Source organism: Pygocentrus nattereri, chromosome 23, assembly GCF_015220715.1.
Source record: "Pygocentrus nattereri isolate fPygNat1 chromosome 23, fPygNat1.pri, whole genome shotgun sequence".
In the NCBI taxonomy this organism is placed as follows: Eukaryota; Metazoa; Chordata; class Actinopteri; order Characiformes; family Serrasalmidae; genus Pygocentrus; species Pygocentrus nattereri.
In genome coordinates, this window is record NC_051233.1 from 25,601,893 (window position 1) to 25,617,235 (window position 15,343).

The 15,343-nt window shown below is 41.8% G+C and overlaps 1 protein-coding gene across 1 annotated transcript in view; it reads right to left on the minus strand.

The window, feature by feature from the left end:
• Window positions 1–283: 283 nt before the first annotated feature.
• ccdc15 (coiled-coil domain containing 15) overlaps window positions 284–15,343 on the minus strand; it is a 30,597-nt gene continuing 15,537 nt past the window's right edge. The window contains exon 10 of the mRNA XM_017699814.2: window positions 284–1,832. Within this exon, the coding sequence (XP_017555303.1) occupies window positions 1,714–1,832 (119 nt within the window). The 3' untranslated portion in view covers window positions 284–1,713. The remainder of the gene's footprint in view (window positions 1,833–15,343) is intronic.

The following is a 15,343-nucleotide window of genomic DNA, read 5'->3' on the forward strand; positions in this document are numbered from 1 at the left end:
TTGCCCAAGAACGTATTGACCTCTAAGGTTGTTGGAATCACGGCAGTGGTCCATGTTTGAGCATGCACTTGTATTGTGCTTGAACAATGTTCACACAGGTGTCCAAAGGTTACTTGGCCATTCTGATAAGCACTCAGAGGGGAAGGAATGGCCATAATGACTTGAGAGATAATGACAGAAGATGACTATAGAGAATGGAAACAATCAATACTAGACTATAGAGAATGGAAACAATCAATACTAATTTGTTCCAGCTGAGATGAAAAATCACACCTTCTTTTAAATTCACTGGATTTTATTACTCAAAATTTGTACAATCATCCCTGCATCAAATACATTTCGCAAAATACACAAAGTCACACTTACAGAATAATTACACCACAAACATTAGTTTTAGCACTAACATCTCACTTCACTGTAAAACCAAAAAGAAACAGGGTAATTAATCAAACAGTGTCAGTTAGTTTGGTTGTCTTCATAGAACGATCCCAAATTGTGCTCAGGAAAACAAAGTGTTTGCAGTTATCCTAATTCCTTTGTCTTTCTTCGTTTTTTTATTTTTAGCTAAAAACCTTTCTGTTTTCACTTTTATAGCTCATAGTGAGATTAAAATTTGTTTGCATAACCTAAATGAAGACCTGGATGCAGTCTGAGTGGGTTGAGAGAAGTTTTGGAGATATATTTGTGGAAACAGTTTGGGTGACTATTTACATAAGCCTCTTAACTCCAGTTCAAAGCTAAAGAAGCAAAATGTTCACAACAAACTTATGTTTGACCACATCTGGGGTAACTGGAAAATCACATAAATTGATTTTTTTTTGCCAAACTATTCTTTTATTATGCAGGCAAACACAGGCATATTGATACTCCTTCTTGTAAGCGTAATCTTGTTACAGTGGGAAAAGCCTGATAAACACATCAGGGCCTGGAAAGTGGGGCTGCAGAAACTCCAGATTTCAGGACTGTTCAAGTGTAACAGATTAAGATAATTATAAAAAAACATTTTAAAACTTATTTTGTGTTTTATTTATTTTTTTCAAGTAGGTTTATTTACTGGTTAAGCATTTTTATTGCAGGGAGCCAAATCACTTCCCTTACCAACTGCGGGCGGCTTCGGGGTTTCCCGCTACAACATGGGCAAAATTGGAAGCCCAGAGTGAAATTTTATTTATTCTTTTTTTTTTAGTTTCATCGTTTAAAAAATAAATCAACTAATCCAATAATGCCTCAAATTTTATATACATTCATTGCCTTTCAATCATTATACTTCCACCTTTGTATGTTTGAGTTTCAAATTTCAGTATGTAACTTGACTTTGGGTTTGACACAATCGGTTACACTGCCACACATCAATTTGATTGGTCGCCATTCAGCTCATTTGCATAATGCCTGTCCTGAATTAGAGAGCATAGAGGGAATAGGGTGTTTGAGGTGTCATTTATATGTGAATACTGGCATCTCTCTTAAGACATATTCTGTTTTGCAAGTTAAGTTTTGCAAGTAAAAAAAAATCACAAGAAAAAAAAAGGATGCCAATGTAAGTTTGTATATGCTGTCCGTGTCACTTCAGTTGAAAAAAATCCGGACAAAGTAAACAAACTGATGTTGAGGTATTTGTTAAGCATTGTGCTATTGTGATTCTATGGTCTGTGAACCTGGCACGGGGTCAGTGTGAGGAAAAGGACCGACTGAACCTGAGGTCAGTGAAAGGGGTCACCTCCGAGGCGATAGTGCATGCATGGAGGCGATTCTCCATGTGGTGCTCCTGTGGCTTACGCTGCCTTCGGTCAGGTCACAGCTCAGCAGCACAGAGTGCAGGGCCTGAGCATAGGCTGCAGAGGAAAAATATAGAGATTAGTAACTTCAGACTCTGACCACCAAAATGCTCAAGATGTTGGGAGGGGTTAGGGTCAAGCTCACTGACCGCCAGTAGTCAGAACCAGAGCAGCCTGGTTCGACTGTTTACACACGCTCTAGTAAAATGCTTAATGTTATATTTACTCTGTGGTTGAACAGGTCAAGCAGGCTAGTTATCAAGGGCAGCTTGAAGGAGGGAGTTGGTAACAGTAACAATCTAGTAATTACAATTAGTAATAATACAAATATTGTAAATACAATTATTATCAATCTGATACTTATGACCAATAATTACAACTAAAAACTTGGTGACACATTTTTGTTTCCTAGACTAAAAAATTCCTAGATGTAAAATTTTAAAGTTCTACATTTTAATGCTGCTCTTGTGTAAATTGCAGCTGCAGTCATTATAAAAGATGTTGCCATTTATAGGGAAGTTTTCACACAATGAGCACCAACCATGAGCATTATTACACAACCATGAACATTATTACACAACAGAAAGACCATAAACATTCCTGACAGGACAATTAGTTTGATAATATGCTATTTTTAAGTTCCTGTAAGTATAACTAATTGTCTCTGGACAGAGATTTGACAGTGTTCTCTCAGACTACTGATTAGAGAGGATTACTCTAAAAGAGCAGCAGGATGGCCTGAAAGCAGCAGAAACAACAGTTACATAGACATATAAGGACACTGATATCTGGACCTCGCATCTCCCACGCATCTCATATCATGAGATTTGAAGTGGAAACACTGACTATGCGGAAACACCTACATCCCAAGACTGTCAACAGTAAGATGATTGGTTGTCAGCTGACTCCAGAACAGCTGTCACTTGCCCATAATCTTATTTGCACATTAATTTAAGCTCTGCAGGAGAAACTGTGCTAAACAGAGCAAATTAACTTTCCAGATATAAACACATACTACAGGCTAAAATGTAAATGTGAACGCAAGCTCAGTTGGAAGTTATTGTATTGTCTACTCAATACTTACTATAATGAGCCTGAGAAAGTTCACTGTTAACTAGTGTATTGATGGCATAGTTTCATGTAATGTATTTCAGAACTCAACAGATAGATCAGGCTATATTATGGCTTATTAGCTGTGTGAGTGAGAGAGAAACAAACAGATGGATAAAGATATGGAGTGGAGGTAAATGTAAACCATGTTAAATTAGCATAAATTAAAATAGGTAAATTGATATCAAAACCAATGTTTAACTATCAATTTAGTATATATTAGCAAATTAGGGAGTGTAACTGCCAACAATGTATAGCTTAAAAACTGGCAAAATACATAGAAGGTCCTGCTTCTATTAGTTTTTATTGCAATGTATGTCAAACTTTCAGCTCAAGTGGAAAATGGGGTCTGCCATGGTAGACATGCAGGGACATATAAAGTTCAAATGTTTTCGTTGTTTTGTGTGACACCCTTAAGCCAAGTCTAAGTGAGGCCAACAGACGAGCAGCAGGTGTGTCAGGCAGTTTCTGTCCCAACCCTTCTGCTATATCGTTCTGATTATTTTATCTTATCATAAGCCTGTCTGTTAATAGTTCTGACATTGAGCTGTGAGTGTGGTCCTCCATATAGTTTAATTCAAAACATTTTAAGCTTCAGGAATGAAATAAAAACACCATTTTCCAAATAATCAGAATAGCACGTCAGTCATTATAATGTTCCTCACCAACACCTTTCCACCATTTCTTAGCCTAATGGTTCTAAGTACTATGCTACCATGTTCTGGATGAAGGGTGCTGTAGGCGCCAGATTTCTACTTTATATTTTTGGAGTTAATATTAAGTTTATGTTTGACTAATAATTTTTGGATGTTTATAATTTGAGAGAAATAGCATGGACTTAAGGAGGTAGAGTTGCAAGGTTTTCTGACCGTGTACACAAGTCTGTAGTGGATTATTGAGTTTTGGAATGTTTTACAACAAGTAAAATACATTTTTAAAACGCAATTCAAGGGGAAGACATCTCTTTTTTCCTTTTTGGACATCAGAACACGCGTCTGCCATAGACTAGACATTTTAATACTAGGTTTATTGGAAATGCTCCTACATCTTTAGTCAGAAAAACCACTTGCTCCATGTAAAAAGGAAATATTGAAAAGGATACGAGGCTTGTGGAAACGATTGGACTGGCTGGAGGAATCACGTTAGCATGGAATATCCTGCATAAGGTTCATTGAGGGTAATTGCCCACTTGGAACCACGGTAAGCAGTGAAAATTTTGCTTGGCTAATTGTTTACATTTGCCATAATGGACAAGGGGACAAGGAAGAACTAGCTTGTGAAAAAAGGCAACCGAAAATGACAGAAAAGGCTGTTGAGGAAAAACTGCACAGGCTAACTCAATCTAGGAAGGCAAAGCTAGGCCAGCTAAGTAGCCAAGCTAATCAGCTCGAACGGCTAATGGAAGGTGATGCTAACGTGAACACAGTTAAACAGAAATTACGTTTGGATTATCAAGACCTGTATGGAGAATTGCGTAAGATAAATGATAACTTGAAACAGTTAATGCATGAGGAAGAATTTGAGAAGGATCAAAGTTTTTGGTATGAACCCAATGCAAGCCGTATCTGTGGGTTTATGCAACATGAGGAGATGTGGATTAAAGCAGCCGAGGAGCGTGCAGAACAGGCTAGACAGTATGATGCAGACATCCAGCCTTCTGACAGCGTATCCACGGTGTCTGCTGCTTTAAGCAACAAGAGCAAACGGCATGGGTCAGCTGTGGGGAGCAAGATGTCCACTGCTTCCTCAGCACGCCTCAAAGCTGAAATGGAGAGAGCCGCATTGCTAGCATAAGCTACAGCTCTCAAGCAAAAACAAGATCTAGAGCAGCAGGAAGCTGAATTGAAAGCAAAAAGAGAACAGCTAGATGCAAACTGCTATTGCTGCCTCTGATGCTAAATTAAGAGTATTAGAAGTTTTTGAAAATGAGTGCTCATCACAAGTGAGCCCTGCCCACACAATGACTATTGATTCTGGATTCATCCCTTTGCCTGTAAGTCAAACACCAGGCACTAATAAAGAAAATGGACATGGGCAGTTTGTGCCTTTTCAAACTACTCATGCACAACAGTCTAGAGTGAATTTTGCAACAGGCGATCACACAGTTGAAACACTATGCAGTGTCATGACAAGACAGAAGAATAACAGAGCTGATGGTGAAGCAGCAGAAAATGATGCCGTTGCCACCTTTAGACATCCCTACCTTCAGTGTTGATCCTCTAGATTACAACACATTTGTCATGGAGTAGAATCCCGCACTGAAAGCCCTAAGGATCATCTCTATTTCCTAGAGCAGTTCACTAGTGGACAGCCTAAGGAGCTAATAAAGCGTTGCCTTCATATGAAGCCAGATGCAGGCTACCACAGAGCCAGACAGCTGCTCAAAGACCATTTTGGAAATGACTACAAAATTGCAGTTGCCTACATGAACAAGGTCTTGAGCTTGACACCTATCAAGCCAGAGGATGCAGAAGCTTTAAATGCATTCTCACTCTTTCTGACAGCTTGTTCTAACACCATGGCTGAAGTGAGTTACATGGAGGAGCTTAACAATGTTGCAAACTTGAAAGCCATCATAGCAAAGCTTCCATACAAGTTACGTGAAAGGTGGAGAAGTGTTGTGTGTGGTATGCAAGAGCAAAGCGACAGAAGAGTCAAGTTTAAGGATTTGGTGGAGTTCATTAATAAACAAGCCAGAATTGCACTTCATCCAGTATTTGGTGACTTAAGGGACATCACAACTGTTAAAGCATCCACAATTAAACAAAACAATAACAAGGATCAGAAAACGGTCATAATGAAGAAGTCATTCACCACAAGTGCCACACTGTTGGACAAACAGGAGAAAGACACAAAGCCAATAGAAGGAACGAGTTCTGTGAAATTAAACACACAGACGTGTCTGTTCTGCAATAGTGAGCACATCATAGACGTGTGTGGTATGCTTAAAGGGAAGCTGCACAATGAAAAGCTGGAATTCTTGAAAGGCAAAGGACTGTGCTTCAGCTGCTTGAAGCAAGGGCACATGAGTAAGTTTTGTAAAGCAAAAGTGAGCTGTCAGGTGTGCTCTCTAACTCATCCTACACTGCTGCATATTAAAAAAAGGGACACAGTTGCTGATTCAGAAAAGAAGACTAAAAATAGCGAAGGTCAAACAGTTTTCAGTGCCTTTGTTTCTGTAGAGTACTAACTGAGGCCGGTGAAGATGACTGCACACTTGCAATAGTGCCTGTCCAGGTCAAAGCCAAGAAGGGAAGCGTGGTGGTGCAGACGTACGCCTTCTTAGACCCAGGAAGCTCTGCCACATTCTGCACAGAAGCATTAATGGACAAACTGAAGCTCAGTGGAAGGAAAACCGACATACTACTGAGAACCATGAATGAAGAGAAACCTGCCTGTACTTATGTGGTGGCAGGCTTGGAGGTCAGTAGTTTATCTGGTGATGAGTACATTGATCTTCTAGATGTTTTCACACATAGTGATACCTGTAGGAAAAGAAACCATACCAAAACAGAAAGATCTGGAAAGGTGGCCTTACCTTAACAAAATTAATCTGCCTCAAATTGAGTCTGACATTGGATTGCTTATTGGAGCATATGTACCAAAGGTTATGGAGCCGTGGGAGGTGGTGAGCAGTGTTGGTAATGGACCTTACGCTGTGAGAACCAAGCTAGGTTGGACTGTGAATGGACCTTTGAGAGAAACCTGCTATCATGGAGATAAGAAGAACCCAGCTGAGGCCATGGTAAATCGCATCTCAGTGAGCAGTTTAGAGAACCTGTGGTTTCAACAGTTCAAGGTGGATTTTCCAGAGGAGGAAAATATGATGGAGTGGAGATGTCAAGAGAGGACCATCAGTTCATGTATATGGTTATGGAATCCACAAAACTGACTGATGGCCACTACACTATGTCTACCTCTGAAGAACAGATTGGTCAACATGCCAAATAATCGCCCAATTGCAGAGCAGCGAGCACATAGCTTAAGGCGTAAACTGCTCAGAAAGGACTGCTTCCGACGAGAGTACACAGACTTCATGGAGGACCTTATTAAGAAGGGATATGCAGTGCAATTGTCGAATGACGAACTGACACACAAGGAAGGGAAGGTGTGGTATATACCACACCATGCTGTATATCACCCTATGAAGCAGAAATTAAAAGTCGTGTTCGACTGTACAGCATCCTATCAGGGCACATCCCTGAATGATCAACTTCTCCAGAGTCCGGACTTAACCAGCAGTTTGACCGGCGTGGTTATCCGGTTCAGACAAGAACCCGTCGCAATTATGGCAGACGTGGAAGTAATGTTCCACCAGGTTAAGGTGCCTGATGATGACTTTGACTTACTCAGGTTTCTCTGGTTGGACAGGTGGTGACTGCAGTCAAGCACTGACCGAGCACAAGATGACTGTGCACTTGTTTGGGGCCACATCCTCACCCAGTTGTGCCAGTTTCGCTTTGAGGAAGTGTGCTGAAGATCAAAGTGGACAATTCAGAGATGAAGTTGTTCAAACAGTCTTGCAGAATTTTTACGTCGATGACTGTCTCAAGTCTGTTGCTACTGAGGAGGCAGCTATATCAATGTGTCAGGATCTCACAAAAACTGTGCCAATGGAGGCTTCAGTCTCAACAAGTGGGTGAGCAACCGACGGAAGGTTCTCGACTCTATCCCAAGGTCTGAACTGGCAGCTGAAATGAAAACCCTGGACCTAGATCATGACAAACTTCCATTGGAAAGGGCCCTTGGTCTCAATTGGTGTGTTGAGTCAGACACATTCAAGTTTAAAATCACTATCAGAGATCGCCCTTTCACAAGAAGAGGCCTTCTTTCTGTCATTGGGTCAGTTTATGATCCATTAGGCATTTTGGCACCTGTGGTTTTGCCAGCGAAGGCTTTCCTGCAGGAATTGTGCAGACTGAAGATTGGATGGGATGACGACTTACCTGAGAACATGAAGAAGCGATGGTCCAGCTGGTTAACGAGCCTTCCTGCTTTGGAACATTTCTCAGTAGCGAGATGCTTCAAGCCAAAGGAGTTTGGAAATTGTGTATTTGCGCAATTACATCATTTCGCAGATGCAAGCAAGGATGCCTACGGATCGGTCAGTTACCTTCTCTTGCGTAATGAAAGCAACGAGACACAATGTGCATTCATGATGGGTAAGTCCAGAGTGGCGCCTCTCAGGCCTCCTACCATACCCCGTCTGGAATTGACTGCAGCTACAGTAGCAGTTAAGATGGATGGTATCCTGAGAAAAGAGCTACAACTGAACCTTGCAGAATAAATTTTTTGGACGGACAGTATGGTGGTGCTCAAGTACCTCCAGAATGAGACCACGCATTCTGTACATTTGTGGCAAACAGAGTTTTTGCTATCCTGAAAGGCTCTGATATGGATCAGTGGAGACATGTCAGCACAGACAAAAATCCAGCTGATTGTGCCTCAAGAAAGCAAAGAGTGGATGAATTTATGAGGAACATGACTTGGGTGTCTGGGCCAGATCATGAGATTTGAAGTGGAAACACTGACTATGCGGAAACACCTACATCCCAAGACTGTCAACAGTAAGATGATTGGTTGTCAGCTGACTCCAGAACAGCTGTCACTTGCCCATAATCTTATTTGCACATTAATTTAAGCTCTGCAGGAGAAACTGTGCTAAACAGAGCAAATTAACTTTCCAGATATAAACACATACTACAGGCTAAAATGTAAATGTGAACGCAAGCTCAGTTGGAAGTTATTGTATTGTCTACTCAATACTTACTATAATGAGCCTGAGAAAGTTCACTGTTAACTAGTGTATTGATGGCATAGTTTCATGTAATGTATTTCAGAACTCAACAGATAGATCAGGCTATATTATGGCTTATTAGCTGTGTGAGTGAGAGAGAAACAAACAGATGGATAAAGATATGGAGTGGAGGTAAATGTAAACCATGTTAAATTAGCATAAATTAAAATAGGTAAATTGATATCAAAACCAATGTTTAACTATCAATTTAGTATATATTAGCAAATTAGGGAGTGTAACTGCCAACAATGTATAGCTTAAAAACTGGCAAAATACATAGAAGGTCCTGCTTCTATTAGTTTTTATTGCAATGTATGTCAAACTTTCAGCTCAAGTGGAAAATGGGGTCTGCCATGGTAGACATGCAGGGACATATAAAGTTCAAATGTTTTCGTTGTTTTGTGTGACACCCTTAAGCCAAGTCTAAGTGAGGCCAACAGACGAGCAGCAGGTGTGTCAGGCAGTTTCTGTCCCAACCCTTCTGCTATATCGTTCTGATTATTTTATCTTATCATAAGCCTGTCTGTTAATAGTTCTGACATTGAGCTGTGAGTGTGGTCCTCCATATAGTTTAATTCAAAACATTTTAAGCTTCAGGAATGAAATAAAAACACCATTTTCCAAATAATCAGAATAGCACGTCAGTCATTATAATGTTCCTCACCAACACCTTTCCACCATTTCTTAGCCTAATGGTTCTAAGTACTATGCTACCATGTTCTGGATGAAGGGTGCTGTAGGCGCCAGATTTCTACTTTATATTTTTGGAGTTAATATTAAGTTTATGTTTGACTAATAATTTTTGGATGTTTATAATTTGAGAGAAATAGCATGGACTTAAGGAGGTAGAGTTGCAAGGTTTTCTGACCGTGTACACAAGTCTGTAGTGGATTATTGAGTTTTGGAATGTTTTACAACAAGTAAAATACATTTTTAAAACGCAATTCAAGGGGAAGACATCTCTTTTTTCCTTTTTGGACATCAGAACACGCGTCTGCCATAGACTAGACATTTTAATACTAGGTTTATTGGAAATGCTCCTACATCTTTAGTCAGAAAAACCACTTGCTCCATGTAAAAAGGAAATATTGAAAAGGATACGAGGCTTGTGGAAACGATTGGACTGGCTGGAGGAATCACGTTAGCATGGAATATCCTGCATAAGGTTCATTGAGGGTAATTGCCCACTTGGAACCACGGTAAGCAGTGAAAATTTTGCTTGGCTAATTGTTTACATTTGCCATAATGGACAAGGGGACAAGGAAGAACTAGCTTGTGAAAAAAGGCAACCGAAAATGACAGAAAAGGCTGTTGAGGAAAAACTGCACAGGCTAACTCAATCTAGGAAGGCAAAGCTAGGCCAGCTAAGTAGCCAAGCTAATCAGCTCGAACGGCTAATGGAAGGTGATGCTAACGTGAACACAGTTAAACAGAAATTACGTTTGGATTATCAAGACCTGTATGGAGAATTGCGTAAGATAAATGATAACTTGAAACAGTTAATGCATGAGGAAGAATTTGAGAAGGATCAAAGTTTTTGGTATGAACCCAATGCAAGCCGTATCTGTGGGTTTATGCAACATGAGGAGATGTGGATTAAAGCAGCCGAGGAGCGTGCAGAACAGGCTAGACAGTATGATGCAGACATCCAGCCTTCTGACAGCGTATCCACGGTGTCTGCTGCTTTAAGCAACAAGAGCAAACGGCATGGGTCAGCTGTGGGGAGCAAGATGTCCACTGCTTCCTCAGCACGCCTCAAAGCTGAAATGGAGAGAGCCGCATTGCTAGCATAAGCTACAGCTCTCAAGCAAAAACAAGATCTAGAGCAGCAGGAAGCTGAATTGAAAGCAAAAAGAGAACAGCTAGATGCAAACTGCTATTGCTGCCTCTGATGCTAAATTAAGAGTATTAGAAGTTTTTGAAAATGAGTGCTCATCACAAGTGAGCCCTGCCCACACAATGACTATTGATTCTGGATTCATCCCTTTGCCTGTAAGTCAAACACCAGGCACTAATAAAGAAAATGGACATGGGCAGTTTGTGCCTTTTCAAACTACTCATGCACAACAGTCTAGAGTGAATTTTGCAACAGGCGATCACACAGTTGAAACACTATGCAGTGTCATGACAAGACAGAAGAATAACAGAGCTGATGGTGAAGCAGCAGAAAATGATGCCGTTGCCACCTTTAGACATCCCTACCTTCAGTGTTGATCCTCTAGATTACAACACATTTGTCATGGAGTAGAATCCCGCACTGAAAGCCCTAAGGATCATCTCTATTTCCTAGAGCAGTTCACTAGTGGACAGCCTAAGGAGCTAATAAAGCGTTGCCTTCATATGAAGCCAGATGCAGGCTACCACAGAGCCAGACAGCTGCTCAAAGACCATTTTGGAAATGACTACAAAATTGCAGTTGCCTACATGAACAAGGTCTTGAGCTTGACACCTATCAAGCCAGAGGATGCAGAAGCTTTAAATGCATTCTCACTCTTTCTGACAGCTTGTTCTAACACCATGGCTGAAGTGAGTTACATGGAGGAGCTTAACAATGTTGCAAACTTGAAAGCCATCATAGCAAAGCTTCCATACAAGTTACGTGAAAGGTGGAGAAGTGTTGTGTGTGGTATGCAAGAGCAAAGCGACAGAAGAGTCAAGTTTAAGGATTTGGTGGAGTTCATTAATAAACAAGCCAGAATTGCACTTCATCCAGTATTTGGTGACTTAAGGGACATCACAACTGTTAAAGCATCCACAATTAAACAAAACAATAACAAGGATCAGAAAACGGTCATAATGAAGAAGTCATTCACCACAAGTGCCACACTGTTGGACAAACAGGAGAAAGACACAAAGCCAATAGAAGGAACGAGTTCTGTGAAATTAAACACACAGACGTGTCTGTTCTGCAATAGTGAGCACATCATAGACGTGTGTGGTATGCTTAAAGGGAAGCTGCACAATGAAAAGCTGGAATTCTTGAAAGGCAAAGGACTGTGCTTCAGCTGCTTGAAGCAAGGGCACATGAGTAAGTTTTGTAAAGCAAAAGTGAGCTGTCAGGTGTGCTCTCTAACTCATCCTACACTGCTGCATATTAAAAAAAGGGACACAGTTGCTGATTCAGAAAAGAAGACTAAAAATAGCGAAGGTCAAACAGTTTTCAGTGCCTTTGTTTCTGTAGAGTACTAACTGAGGCCGGTGAAGATGACTGCACACTTGCAATAGTGCCTGTCCAGGTCAAAGCCAAGAAGGGAAGCGTGGTGGTGCAGACGTACGCCTTCTTAGACCCAGGAAGCTCTGCCACATTCTGCACAGAAGCATTAATGGACAAACTGAAGCTCAGTGGAAGGAAAACCGACATACTACTGAGAACCATGAATGAAGAGAAACCTGCCTGTACTTATGTGGTGGCAGGCTTGGAGGTCAGTAGTTTATCTGGTGATGAGTACATTGATCTTCTAGATGTTTTCACACATAGTGATACCTGTAGGAAAAGAAACCATACCAAAACAGAAAGATCTGGAAAGGTGGCCTTACCTTAACAAAATTAATCTGCCTCAAATTGAGTCTGACATTGGATTGCTTATTGGAGCATATGTACCAAAGGTTATGGAGCCGTGGGAGGTGGTGAGCAGTGTTGGTAATGGACCTTACGCTGTGAGAACCAAGCTAGGTTGGACTGTGAATGGACCTTTGAGAGAAACCTGCTATCATGGAGATAAGAAGAACCCAGCTGAGGCCATGGTAAATCGCATCTCAGTGAGCAGTTTAGAGAACCTGTGGTTTCAACAGTTCAAGGTGGATTTTCCAGAGGAGGAAAATATGATGGAGTGGAGATGTCAAGAGAGGACCATCAGTTCATGTATATGGTTATGGAATCCACAAAACTGACTGATGGCCACTACACTATGTCTACCTCTGAAGAACAGATTGGTCAACATGCCAAATAATCGCCCAATTGCAGAGCAGCGAGCACATAGCTTAAGGCGTAAACTGCTCAGAAAGGACTGCTTCCGACGAGAGTACACAGACTTCATGGAGGACCTTATTAAGAAGGGATATGCAGTGCAATTGTCGAATGACGAACTGACACACAAGGAAGGGAAGGTGTGGTATATACCACACCATGCTGTATATCACCCTATGAAGCAGAAATTAAAAGTCGTGTTCGACTGTACAGCATCCTATCAGGGCACATCCCTGAATGATCAACTTCTCCAGAGTCCGGACTTAACCAGCAGTTTGACCGGCGTGGTTATCCGGTTCAGACAAGAACCCGTCGCAATTATGGCAGACGTGGAAGTAATGTTCCACCAGGTTAAGGTGCCTGATGATGACTTTGACTTACTCAGGTTTCTCTGGTTGGACAGGTGGTGACTGCAGTCAAGCACTGACCGAGCACAAGATGACTGTGCACTTGTTTGGGGCCACATCCTCACCCAGTTGTGCCAGTTTCGCTTTGAGGAAGTGTGCTGAAGATCAAAGTGGACAATTCAGAGATGAAGTTGTTCAAACAGTCTTGCAGAATTTTTACGTCGATGACTGTCTCAAGTCTGTTGCTACTGAGGAGGCAGCTATATCAATGTGTCAGGATCTCACAAAAACTGTGCCAATGGAGGCTTCAGTCTCAACAAGTGGGTGAGCAACCGACGGAAGGTTCTCGACTCTATCCCAAGGTCTGAACTGGCAGCTGAAATGAAAACCCTGGACCTAGATCATGACAAACTTCCATTGGAAAGGGCCCTTGGTCTCAATTGGTGTGTTGAGTCAGACACATTCAAGTTTAAAATCACTATCAGAGATCGCCCTTTCACAAGAAGAGGCCTTCTTTCTGTCATTGGGTCAGTTTATGATCCATTAGGCATTTTGGCACCTGTGGTTTTGCCAGCGAAGGCTTTCCTGCAGGAATTGTGCAGACTGAAGATTGGATGGGATGACGACTTACCTGAGAACATGAAGAAGCGATGGTCCAGCTGGTTAACGAGCCTTCCTGCTTTGGAACATTTCTCAGTAGCGAGATGCTTCAAGCCAAAGGAGTTTGGAAATTGTGTATTTGCGCAATTACATCATTTCGCAGATGCAAGCAAGGATGCCTACGGATCGGTCAGTTACCTTCTCTTGCGTAATGAAAGCAACGAGACACAATGTGCATTCATGATGGGTAAGTCCAGAGTGGCGCCTCTCAGGCCTCCTACCATACCCCGTCTGGAATTGACTGCAGCTACAGTAGCAGTTAAGATGGATGGTATCCTGAGAAAAGAGCTACAACTGAACCTTGCAGAATAAATTTTTTGGACGGACAGTATGGTGGTGCTCAAGTACCTCCAGAATGAGACCACGCATTCTGTACATTTGTGGCAAACAGAGTTTTTGCTATCCTGAAAGGCTCTGATATGGATCAGTGGAGACATGTCAGCACAGACAAAAATCCAGCTGATTGTGCCTCAAGAAAGCAAAGAGTGGATGAATTTATGAGGAACATGACTTGGGTGTCTGGGCCAGATTTTCTTTGCGGTCCAGTAGAGTTTTGGCCCAATACTCCATTGAACCATGCAGAAATCACTTTGGATGATCCCGAGATCAAAAGAGTCACAGTAAACGGGATAGCTTAAAGTCTTACTTTGGAGTCTCTGTCTAAAACGTAAAGAGCTGTATGGAACCAATGTGGAGGACAGCATAGACAGTGGTCGACAGTTGGATCAAAGTCAGGTTGACAGGCAAGCTTTAAGCCTACACAGATTTCAGTAAAAAACTTGGATCAAGCAGAACTTGACATAATCAGGATTTGTCAGAAAGGGAAATTTTCAGAAGAGATTTCAGCTCTGTGCAAGGGACAAAGTGTGAAGCGTAGTAGCCATTTGTACAAGCTGAACCCTATATTACAGGATGATCTATTGCGAGTTGGCTGAGTTGGGCAGCTATGCCAGAAGCAGCCTATCATCTTGGCTAGAGACTTCCACTTTGCTGATGTAGTCCTCCAACAGATACACGAAGAGGCTTTGGCATGGAGGGCGCAATCACATGCTCTCCGAATTGCGGCAGAAGTTTTGGATCCCAAGAGCCAATGCAGCCATCAGAAAGGTCATTGCGAGATGTGTAACATGTCGTCGCTTGCATGGGAATGTTGGGAAACAACTAATGGCTGATCTTCCACAGGATCGAGTGTTACCAGATGATCCACCCTTCACCTGAGTTGGTGTGGACTATTTTGGCCCTTTTGAGGTGAGACGTGGAAGAACCATCTTAAAGAGATATGGAGTAATATTCACATGTCTAACGGTTCGTGCAGTGCACATCGAGCTGGCTTCTTCATTAGACACAGATTCATGCATAAACACAATCCGGTGTTTCATAGCATGGACAGGACAAGTGAAGGAGATTCGCACGGATAATGGGACGAATTTCGTTGCTGCCAGTCGTGAGCTAAAGGCAGCCATTGGAACGTTGGAACACCTCACCGTTTCAGCATCTGTTCCACCAACATGGAATTAAGTGGACATTCAACCCTCCCACTGCTTCACATCATGGTGGAGCATGGGAGAGATTTATCAGATCAGTAAGAAAAGTACTGAATTCTACTGTGAGAGAACAGATTCTGGATGAAGAATGTCTTCGTACAGTCTTATGTGAGGCAGAGTCGATCATCAACAGCCGACAATCA